The 12,330-nt window shown below is 41.6% G+C and overlaps 1 protein-coding gene across 8 annotated transcripts in view; it reads left to right on the forward strand.

The window, feature by feature from the left end:
* Window positions 1-12,330, forward strand: part of LOC117411115 (transcriptional-regulating factor 1-like) — a 102,727-nt gene that overhangs the window by 75,126 nt on the left and 15,271 nt on the right. For 5 of the 8 annotated variants that reach the window (XM_059025556.1, XM_059025552.1, XM_059025554.1 and 2 more), the window contains 4 exons: window positions 2,990-3,310; window positions 6,254-6,569; window positions 7,435-7,501; window positions 7,886-8,025. In XM_059025556.1, coding sequence (XP_058881539.1) covers window positions 2,990-3,310; window positions 6,254-6,569; window positions 7,435-7,501; window positions 7,886-8,025 — 844 coding nt within the window. The remainder of the gene's footprint in view (window positions 1-2,989; window positions 3,311-6,253; window positions 6,570-7,434; window positions 7,502-7,885; window positions 8,026-12,330) is intronic. The other 3 variants (XM_034018276.3, XM_059025555.1, XM_034018278.3) reach the window with 3 other exon arrangements.

Consider the following 12,330-nt stretch of genomic DNA (forward strand, 5'->3'; position numbering starts at 1 on the left):
TTGGACTACTAGTTCGTTCAACATTGGCACTGATCAGGTTCTGTTAATGAAGTAAGCTTACCATATTTACATTTAATGATCCCATTTTAATTTAAACAATATGTGCTGGTCTTGAAGGGTTGATATGAATTTCAGCTGTGTGAACAGTGCTCCGTGTCAGTTGTATTGTCTGTATTCTAACCCTGGTTGAAGGCGGTACAGCTCGACATGAATTCCAGAGAGTTCAGGCGTTACTGTTGTATATAATAAAGTGTGTTGCTTGGAAATCTTTGGGCATGTTCTATCTAGGCATTCACCATATTTCCCTGTTGGGGGACAGCACTAACCTAGGTGAGACCAGCGCTCCAGATAAGGTTTGGGGTCTGAGAGTAACTTACCCTCTAATTTTAACACAGAGAGTAAAATGTATTTTCAGAGGGTAAAATTCAACCTTGAAGTCATGATAAATACTGTGAAGTCTTGAAGTCTTGATAAATACTGTACAATCTTTAATTGTATTGGGGTAAGCATTAAAAAAGAGCCTTCCATTTTAACTGTTACTTTGAACTACTGTACAATCACGCGTGTGTTCTACAAGGTTCTTTATCGGCTCAGCGAATTTTTTTTGTGTTATCACACTGACTGCAAATGAATTACATTACTTCTATTTTAACATTCAATTCTTAAACTGAGTGAACATGTTAAAACTTTAATATTAAGCTGTACAGAGAAATAAAATAAGGAAATGCATTAATGTTATAAAACAGTTTGTTTAGTGTTATAGTCACCTTTTTTTAGCGGTTGCCTCTGACGATGGTTCCAGTTGGATTTGTAGCTGGACTGGGGTGTTTCTGCTTCAACCTGTGTAGCTTCGAAGTTTTCTTATTCTTACTGTGATTGGCTGCAAAGACAACAGGGCTAGCCAGAGATTGGATACCGTTTGTTGGGTTGTTTTTTTTTTTCTTCTGTACAGTTTCCTAGTAACTGAAGACATTGTTTTCTGGGAGATGTAGTTGTTAATGGAAGTTTTTGGGGAGGCAGACAAGCTGTGCAACAAAATTTCTATGCGTATTTTTACAAATTAAATTAAAATTTAGTGCGTATTTTGAATTTTGTAATGGGTAAAAACGGCAGGTATGCAGCTTATCTGGACCGCTGGGTGAGACTGATCTGGGGCATTACATTTCCATTATATTTCAGGTGGATCATTGTTTAATCCTTCCTGCTTGCCTTTGATAATCAATGTATTCCTTGTGGCTGGCGAGTGGATACCTCCTATGACGTACTTTGATCAGCTATCTATGAGTAAAAAAAATAATAAGTGACTGGCTGAAGAAAGCTGGGAGTCCAGGGGCTCTTGTATGTACTGTACCTGCTTGTCACTTGTGTCTTGTGGTGTTTGCGTTCTCAGAAATGTTGTTTCTGAGTCCCTGTCTCTCTCTTTCAATACCGCAGCCTTCCTGGTGAGAGAGGAGGTGAAGAACAAGCTGGTGTGTTCCTCTGTGCTGTTTCTCTTTCTATCCTTCACTTATTGACAATGTACATCATAAAAGTACTACACTTTTGAATTATCATAGTGATTGCAGCTGACAAAATATGTACATAAATCTTACCTGTTTTGCACTTCCATTAGATACATGGGTCTCTAATGTGTAGTTTTGAAAGAAACACATGTTATAGAAATTATGTATGTTGATTTTGAAACCTATCTAGCACTAGACTAGTTTAAAGAAAGTTCTGTTTCCTTGCCTTACTTGCAGAAAATATTTAACTCTTGCACTTCTTAGGTCCTTCAACTTACTCTTAACACTATCTGAAAGCATGGCTCGCAAACAGAGCTTTATTTAGCCTAGTGTATTACTGGAAGTCATGTTAATTATAACATGTGTTCATTGCAAAACTGCACATTTAAGACCTGGAAGTGCAAAAGGTAAGTTTTCTATGGATATTTTGAATGAGTGCTAACAAAGGCTCACTTTCAGTAACCATAATGGTTACCTTAAAGCATCCTCAGTTGCAATGCAACCTTTACTTTTTTTTAATCAATTTTCTTAATCCATTGGTACTAGTGCATTACAACTGTGCTAGTTGTGTTGAAAATCTTGCTTGTTTTCTTACGCTTTCATTTGAGAATTTATGATACAGCTCAAAGAAGAGAAGTTGCTGCGGCAGCTTTCTGTTAGTTAAAACCCCAGTGCTAAAAATCCAATTGGACCAACAGCCCCAGGATTCGGCAGTTTTATCTACAGCAGTGTTATATTTGTATAGCCTCAAAAAACAAGTGATGCACCAAATTATAAAGTAATTGATGAGTAAGAAAATTGATTTTAAAGCAATGGTTATCACTCCAGTAATCTCAAATCTCAGGCCAGGTTACTGCCTTCATCTGTGTGCTTTTACCCTGTTGCTTTTTTCTGTTGTGATTTATTCAACGCCCTGGGGATGTGTATCCCAGCTGACGGGCTATAGTGGAGGCACTCCGAGCCAGTCAACTCTTTGTGATGAAACTGTATGAAACTTTGTATAGTTACACTGAAGTCCAAGTTCTTGTTTTTAAATTCTCTAACTTGGAAATATCCGGGTAAGAGTGCACCCTTTGCAACAGTGCAGAGAAGTCCTCTTTTAAAATGTATCTTCTTTTCTCAAAATAAAATGGCTATTGAGTAGTTCCTCTCCATTGCAGCTGAGCAGAATTCAGTTTGCTCAGACAAGCTCAGAAACCAATCAGAGACACAAAACAGGAATAGAATAATGTAAAGAGCATGACTTCACACAGAGCATTGCTCACACTATCTTTCTCCTTCCATATACAAGTAGCAAAAGCATACTTTAGTATACATTAAATGGTACACTAAAGGACTGTGTATAGAAACTGACAAATACTAAACGTCTTGGTACAGTGAACCAAGCGTCTTTGTCTCTTCTGCAGTATAGTATTGCTCTCCTTTCCTCTCTTTCTCTATCCTTGTTCCCCTGAGTTCTGAACGCCTGTGTCCTTGTCTGTGTGCAGGATGAAGGGGACAAGCAGCTGCCCAAAGAGGTCGACCCCCTCCTGCCCATCGTCATGCCTGTCTCTGTACCCGTAAAGCTTCCCCCTGCCGTGCGGCCCGCCGCGGACCTCTCGCCCGCTCCCTGCTGCCCCCCTGACAGAGACATGCCTGTGCTGGTGAGGATGGCCGAGTCTCCGCCACCAGCTTCCCTGCAGCTTCTGCAGCAGCCACCACACTCACCCGGAACGGCCCATCCTGCCTCCTCAGTGAGTGTTGCGACGTCATGTCCGGTCACTGCTACCCACTCCACCCCCCACACTGGACAGCCCTCGGCTTTCTGTGTAAGAGAAGGTCCGAGAGCTCTCACACAGAATGCATAGCTTATGCATATTTTGCCTGTATTTTATTGTGCATGTGTGCTTGCCTTTTGCATCGAATTAACCATTCAAAATGCATTAGTTTTGGTCAACGTTTTTGCTGTCCTGTTTTGGTTACTGGGATTATTTTAAGCCTTTGTAACATTTTGAGCTTTTGAACTGTTGGAGCTGTTAAATAATTATTTATAATTATAAGACCTTCATATTACTGTCTAAGAATAGTCTCTGACGTGGATTGTATTTTCAAATAAATGCAGGTTAAGGGGAGTTGCAACTCCTGGGTGTATGCTGGCCAGCAAGATGTGAGAGAGCAGTGCAGTGGCCGTGGGGTAACCACCCAACAACAGGGACCGGCTACATCATTTTATTGGCTTTTTTAAATTGTGAAAGAAAAAAAAAATGCAGCATTTACATTCAGCTACCTGCGTGTACTGTGCTCTATGCAAAATAACATTTGAAATAACACATGTTAAAAGGGAATTGAATTCAGCACTAATTATCAGATTTTTCACACTACCTGCAAGGCAAAGCTGTTACTTCTTGTCTACTACTGGCTATTCTCATCTTCAGGATGTGCCCTGTAGCTTGGAGATAACCAGTTTGAATTCAGGCTATGCCACTGCCGACCGTGGCCGGGAGTTCCCAGAGGGCAGCGCACAATTGTTAATAATAATAATAATAATAATCATCTTCATTTTATAAAGCGCCTAAATGCACGCATCTCAAAGCGCTGTACAAACACAAAAAAACACAGAGAACCATATATACATACAGCATATTTAGAGTATATGTAATATAAAAAGAAATTACACAAATCAAAAACCAAATCATGATAAAAATGCCTTAACGTAAAAGTGTGTCTTTAACTGTTTTTTAAAAGCATCAACAGTCTTAGCATCCCTGATAGATTGAGGACGGTTGTTCCAAAGTTTGGGCGCATAGCGGCAAAAAGCCCTATTGCCCATGGAGCGAAGCTTAGTTTTGGGTATTGCCAATAAACCTAAGAATGAGGAACGTAGATTACGTACAGGTGTGTAACGTGTAAGCAATTCAGCAATGTAACATGGAGCTAAACCGTTCAGAGCCTTATAGGTTAACAACAATATTTTAAAATCAATCCTGCTCTCAACCGGCAACCAGTGCAAAGAAGCAAGAACCGGTGTAATATGGGCATCCAGTTTAGTGCCAGTTAAAATGCGAGCAGCGGAGTTCTGAATATATTGTAGCCTGCTAATAGCAGCCTTGGAGACACCTGCAAGCAACGCGTTGAAATAATCGAGCCAGGAAGAAACAAAGGCATGAACTAGCCTTTCTGCATCAGGCACAGACAGCATGGGGTGCAGACGAGCAATGTTACGAAGATGAAAAAAGGACACCTTGGTGACATTGCGGATATGTGACTCGAAAGTAAGGCTGGGGTCAAAGACCACACCAAGATTCCAAACTACAGAGCTAGATATAACTTCAAGCCCATCGATCACTATGATAAAAGAGTCAACATTTCTAAGCTGTCGAGGAGAGCCAAGTAGCATTACTTCAGTTTTATCACTATTTAATTGTAGGACGTTTTGCTGCATCGAAGTTTTAATCTGTCAGACAATTATCAAGAGCTGAAACGGCTACCTTTGTATCAGGTGTAGTCTGAAAATATAATTGTGTGTCATCTGCATATGAGTGAAAACTCACACCATGACGACCTATGATCTGTCCAAGTGGCAGATACTGGGCTAGAGACAGAAGTATAGCCTCCCATAGAAACACACTGCCTACGATCTGACAAGTATGATCGGAACCACTGTAAGACAATGCCAGTAATACCCACACAACATTCCAAGCGGTTAATTAGAATAGTGTGGTTTACGGTATCGAATGCAGCACTAAGTTCTAATAGGACCAGAATGGTCAGTGTACCCAAGTCAGCGGCCATGATCAGATCATTAACAACCTTAACAAGGGCTGTTTCAGTGCTGTGTCTTGATCTAAATCCTGACTGCAAAGGTTCATAAATGTCGCATTCCGATAGATGACTAGCTGCTGAGCCACTACGCGTTCTAGGATTTTAGACAGAAAGGGCAGATTAGAGATGGGCCTACAATTACAAAGAATATCTGTGTTGAGGTTTGTTTTTTTTAATAAGGAGTCACAACGACATATTTAAATGCTGGTGGAACTACTCCAGAACTCAGTGACTCGTTGATGATGTCAGTCACCACCGGGCTGAGAACTGATAAATGGGACACAATGAGTGTTGTAGGGACTGGATCTAGGGAGCAAGTGGTAGACTTCATTTTAGTGACTATTTCAGCCAGCCTTGAAGAAGTAAGCTCAGCAAAATAAAACAAACAGGTACTGTTAAAAGCCAATATATTAGGGGGCTGAATGGCAAGCGGGGCAGAAATTAACAGCTCCTGTATGATGTTATTGATTTTAGTTAGAAAATAGTCAAGAAACCTATCACATTGCTCCCTAGAACCAGTAGATACAGACACGTGTTTAGGTTGTAGCATGCAATTTATTGTCGAGAAGAGATGCCTGGGATTAGCAGAGCCCTCTCTAATGAGATTAGAATAAAAATGTTAATAGATTTATTGTTCCAGCACACTTAAGAACTATCATAAAAGTACCCTTTATTTTAAATATAATTAAATTGTTTGAAATTTAAACATTTAAAACATTCCCAAAACCATCATAAAACAGCACCTGCATCCTAAAGAGTACTATTGAAAAGCCACATTGAAAAGTACATTAATAGAAAATAGTTTTCTGAGTTCTCTATATAGTGATGCTATTTAAAAATATAAACCCAGTAGGATGAAGTGTTCATGGCAGCCCAGAAAGAAGTGTTTGTTTGCATGGTTTTCATTTATACTGAGATGTAACTGAACCGTCTACCCCCCTCCCCTCCAGAAGTCTGTCCGCAAGACTCCGAAGACGGAGAAGGCAGAAGATGTCAATGTGGAGCGTGGCCAGCCAGATAAGAAGAAGTATCGGCACCGCCCGGACCCGCTCATCATCCCCCCGCCCTCCTTCAGTCTGGCTCTGGGGGGCGCCATCCTGTTCCAGAGCCAGCTGCGCTCCCCACGGATCCTGGGCGAGATTCCCCCCTACACACCCCCGCCCATGCTGAGCCCTGTGCGACATGCCCCTGGCCTCTTCAGCAGCGTCCTCTACACAGGCATGCCCCCGATAACTGCCACCCCCCGGGTGCTGCTGGGCAGAGCCAGTGAGTACAGCTCCACTAACAGATGTCCTGTTTTAAATAAAATACATGTTTGTGCAGACCTGTTGGAATATTATTCTGGAGACAGGGTGCCTCAATGACTTCTGCCCTCTAAATTTAAACTGTACATTGCTGCACTTTGCTCAACCACAGATGATATCAGCATATTAGGGCAGTGCTGTGCAAATAAAACCCTAATCATCTACTTTCAGGCTCTGACTAAATAACATTTTAATACGAGACGGAACGTTTTTAAAAATATATTGTATAACAATATAACAATTTGAAACATTACAGCCTATCATATTAATTTGTCACTTAGCAGACATTTATCCAAAGCGACTTACAGAGACTAGGTGGTGAACTATGCATCAACAACTGCTGCAGAGTCACTTATAATAGGACCTCGGTTTTACATCTCATCTGAAGGACAGTGTACAAGGAGGTGACTTGCTCAGGGCCACAGTTAGTCAGTGGCTGAGCGGGAATTAGAACCAGGGACCGCCTGGTATCAAGCCCTTTTAACCACTGGACATTACTAGCCTCGTTGTCAATCAAAAAATCTTTTAATAAATTGTTTGTTTGTTAATACAGTCCCTAAGAGAGGGAAGGGGTATTAAACAAGTCTTAAGCAGAAATCTTCTTGTTTATGAACAGCGGTATAAAGTAAATTCCAAAGGGCGCTCTGTAACACACTGCTGCACGGCAGGATAACTGCGGTACAGATTGACTTGCCTCGAGTTATCACACAATTTACAGGGATACAATTTGGAGGTACCAGGGATATTTTCAGTCGGACCCACTGTGTTACACTGGTGAGCAGTATTGGAACTGTTGATTGACAGCTGTCTTTTTTCCCATTTGGTAGGTAGCGCTGATGGAAGCAGCATCCCAGTGACACCCGGGCCAGGAGAGCAGGCTGTCAACATTGAACCGTAAGATGCCTTTCTATTATCTAATAGGCCGCTCAAACCCCAGTGAGACATTCGAGGCAATCCAATAAATACTATGTGAATTTATAGAAATACATCTCTTTTTGTGCAGTAATCATCCATCATTATAAAGTTAATCAAAAAGGCAATTGCTAAAAACACCTTCGACAAAACTGCTGAATACGTTAAGAACTACCAGAAGTAGCTTTGCATTTAAACTAGCGGACTGAGGGTGCCTCTATGAATTACTAGCATTTCCTTCAAAATGTCCTTTTCCTCAGTTTTCAGTTGGGGGTCTCTATTCAAAGTTGTTTTTAAAAAAGGGGCCCCCCAAACAAAATTTGAGAAGCTCTGCTGTAGTCTAACACAGTGGCGGGTGTCTTCCAGACATATCAACATTGGCCCCCAGTTCCAGGCACAGATTCCTGAGCTGCAGAGCCGTTCGGCAGTGGAGGGGGATCAACACAAGGCCAGTATGGTGTGGACACCAAGAGCAGAGCTGCAGAGCCCCGGTGCTCGGCAGAGAGGTATCATCAAGAGCGCTCGCTGATTTAAACTGTAATTTGTCAGTGTAATTCAGTGCTGGTGGAGTTTCTTGCTTGGCTTTTTAAAACCATGTCAGTTTTATTTATTTCTCTCACCATATTTGTGTACTTAGATGTGTCTTTTTCTATTACCCCTTTTGTCTAAGAAGTTCCTGTAATGTCCCAGTGACAGGACGGCCAGGTAAAAGCAGGAGCCACACAGTAAAACTTGTGTTTTTAGCTGGTTTTATTTTTTTCAAATAAACAAATATAATAAAAAAATAGAAAGTTGCCTAAGCACAGGCTTTTTAAACTTGTAAACACTTTGACACAAAACTTTCAAATGACGTAGACATCCCTGAACTGAATTCCCTTTATAGTCTAGTGTCCAGGTTAACTTGGCAATCACTTGTCCAGTTTTAACCTGGCCACGTTCCCGTATGCTTCCTCATAAGGATGGGTTTTTAACCCCATCTCAGTCAAATAAAACAAATTCTAAAATATTTACATTTAAAATATGACAGGGGACACCTCAAATTTACCATTTAACAAACATGTCGTGGATCTTTAATGTCTACCTCGTTTGCTCCCTTTCAAGTACGAAATGTAACCATTACCATATGGGTGTTTACCTCCTAAATATTTTATACCAGTGCAGAGAATAGCCGCTCGTTTTAGAACTATTTCAGCTCAACAGAGCTCATGGTAGTGATGTTCCAGACTCTTCTGGGCTTGATGGCAGAAGCTTCTCAGACCCTTCCAATGAGTCTCCTGTGCATGCGCCCTCTGCAGGCCTGGTTCAACAGCAGTGTTTTTCAGCCCACGTTGAATCACGACCACCTATTGACAGTATCCCATACTGTTTAATGGCACTGTCTTGATGAAATGGTGGTGGGGGTGCAGGGGGTGTGGAACCCCCCTAGGCAGGGTCTCCATATAAATGTTTTAGAGCTGCATGCAGTTTACCAGGTCTTGCAGCATTTTTTGCAGGAGGATCGAGGGAGACATGACAATATAACAGTGGTGGCTTACATCAACCACCAGGGTGGCCTTGGGTCGCCCGGTCTCCATCGCGTGGCCCGCAAGCATTTGCTCTGGGCACACGAGAACTTCCTGTCACTGCGGGCAGTACATCTGCCCGGGGTGACAAACTGGGCGGCGGACTCTCCTCTCAAGGAGAGTTCCCAGCACCTCTGAGTGGAGGCTTCACCCCAAGGTGGTGAGGCTCATTTGGGAGAGGTTTGGAAGAGCAGAGATAGATCTCTTTGCCTCCCAGGAATCAACCAATGGTCCCCTCTGGTTCTCCATAATAGGAGGTGGGGCGGAGACCTGCTGGTGGTAGATGCCTTGGCACACAAGTGGCCGAGGCAACCGTTATATGCTTTCCCACCGATTGCCCTTCTCACGCTGTGTCTGGAGAAAATCAGGTAGGACCCAGCCAAGGTGCTTCTTGTAGCCCCTTATTGGCACAGGATACTGGTTTTCAACCCTGATGCAGCTCCTGAGTGGCCAGCCTTGGAGACTGCCCAAGCGCCGCGATCGGCTCAGTCAGGCACGGGGGACCTTATGGCATACCGACCTTGTTCAGGGTCTGGCCCCTGAACAGCTGCATTTGAGCTGGCTGGTCTATCCAAAAGGGTTATTGACACTCTTCAAAATGCCAGAGCAGTGTCCACAGGTTCCCAATACGGGTTATACTGCCATTTTTGCAGGACTTGTTTGACGAAGGGATATCGTCCTCTTCTTTAAAGATCTGCCTGGCAGCTATTTCAGCTTGCCATGTCAAAATTGACTCGGTCTCCCCAGGAGCTCACTTCCTAGCGGGACAATATTTGAAAGGAGCTTGGTGGCTTCAGCCTCCTATGAAGGATATTGTTCCTCGCTGGAGGCTTAACGTGGTGCTGGATGCACTCATGAAGCCTGCATTTGAGCCCTTCCATTCAGCTGAGCTGAAATTGTTATTGCTCAAAGCAGCTTTCTTGCTTGCAATCACCTCAGCAAAGCGAGTGAGTGAGATGCAGGCATTTTCAATTGCAAAATCCTGCTTAATTTCTGCAGAAGCCAGCACAAAGGTTATGCTCCGTACCAATCTTACTTTTTTGCCGAAGATTGTCTGTGGAATTGTAGGCTTTCCATCCACCTCCTTTCCAGTCTGACGGAGCGACAGCTCCATACACTGTGCCCAGTGCAGGACCTGGCATACTACATTGACAGGACGAAAAGTTGGAAGCAGTCCAAACTATTTTTTGTCTTGCAATGAGGCAAAGTCCCATGGACAAGCCTTGTCTAAACAGAGGCTGTCCAAATGGATAGCAGATACAGTCAGGACTACCTATGAGCGAGCCAACTTGCCCCCTCCAGAGAACCTCACTGCCCATTCCACCAGGAGCATGGCAACTTCGTGGGCTTTATTCCAGGGTGCATCTGTCAAAGACATATGCAGTGCAGTGGTGTGGGGTACTCCCCATACCTTCACTAGGTTCTACAGACTAAATGTCGTGGATCCTCAAAACCCTGGCTTTGGAACTAGAGTGTTAACCCTCTGGGTACTAAGGCACGGCCGCTGCACTGTACCCTACAGGACTACACATGTCACACACAAATGAACGTGTATGTAATAGAGCAGCAAATTACTTAATATTACACCAAAAATAAAAATTATTGTATGAAACCTATATATTACAACTTAAGACATTTAACATTTTTTGTTCTGTCTTTTATTAATATAATTTCTAGACTGAAAATAGAAATATTTATTAGCAAAGAAAAGCTTGTTATACAAATGTTATTTTTATCCTCAAAACATCCATTATTTTCAGAATCAACCATGCAAATAAACACTTAAAAAAAAAAAAAAAAAACTACATACAAATTCCCAGCATGTTCTTTTTAAAATACAAAAACCACAAATGGTCTGCAAGCATATAAAAAATATACAAAATTTTGTAAGCAATGCATTTATCTACAAACAGGCCAGAACTACAGGTAAACATAACTGCCCTCAAAAGCTATTTCTTTTTCTATTTTTAGTATAACAGGAATAAATATAAGTGCAAAAATGAAATAGCCAAATATGTTATCTAACAATCATCCATCATTTTACAAATCAATCAAACAAACAAATAAATGTTGAATAAATAATCACTAAAAATCCTGACTTTTTTTTTCTTTCTAAAAAATGAATCTGCATAAACACTTATTAAACTAGGCATTTCTGCAAGCAACGTCATCAACAGACCAGAGCCTCAACGCATTTCCATCTACAAACAGACATTTATTTACCAGCTAGTTTCATTTACAAAACAAAACAAAAAAAACATGAGTGAAAAAAAAATGTAACCGCAATCTTTACGTGCATCGAGTGCAAAATTGCTGGTAGGTGTTTATGCCATGATATATTATATATGGTTTATGCTGTTTGTTTGGTTTTCATGATGCATAACAGTGTAGGTAAAGATCGTCATGTTCTCCATCCTCCTCCTCCTCCTCTTCTCCATCCTCCTCTCCATTTGAATCGATATTGCTCTCATCCCCGTCCAGATTCCTATATAGGCTCACCCAATTATATGTTTTATCAGCCTCAGAAGCTGTAAAACCTATAAATGATTCTCCTTCTTCGTCAGATGCACAACAAAACACACTCACTAAATTCGCCGTCTCTCAGCCATCAGCTTGGAGATACGTGTTTGTTTGTTTTTTAACCAATAAAAAGCTGTATTTTGTTTAATTGGCAATTGGCAAATATTAATAGCAAAACTCTGATATTGGTTGGCACACTTTGTTGCTAGGTAAAATAATCTAATAAATACATTTCTGACAGCAAATGGGAGGGAAGATCTAGGGCCGACCATCGGTCCTCTAGTGCTTTAGCGGCAAGCATCACTGGACCGATCATAAAAGTGAGTTTCTCGATCAATTTTTTCACCCTGGCTATTTGTAACTGGGTTCCGTATGGTAAAGCACAGGGCAGCCGCTTAGCCTTGTAGTATTCCAGTCGTTCTGCAATCTTACCATTGCAACGACTTTGGTACACTCACCCATATGATAATGGTTACATTTCGTACTTGGAAGGGAACGTTAAGTTATAATCATAACACTGTGTAACAAATTTTTTTTGGTTCCTGGGTAGTAAGTGTTATTTCCTAATTGCTTATGCCTCAAAAGTATAGAAAATGGATATTATTCCCCACAAACTTTGCTTTTGTGACCAGGACAGTGATATTTTGAAATGTACCTATTTTCCAGAACATTCCAGATAGATTCAGTGCTGTGTAAACTTGGAGTAACTTCTAGAACTTTCTAGAACTT

The sequence above is a fragment of the Acipenser ruthenus genome, chromosome 6 (assembly GCF_902713425.1).
Source record: "Acipenser ruthenus chromosome 6, fAciRut3.2 maternal haplotype, whole genome shotgun sequence".
Lineage (NCBI taxonomy): Eukaryota > Metazoa > Chordata > Actinopteri > Acipenseriformes > Acipenseridae > Acipenser > Acipenser ruthenus.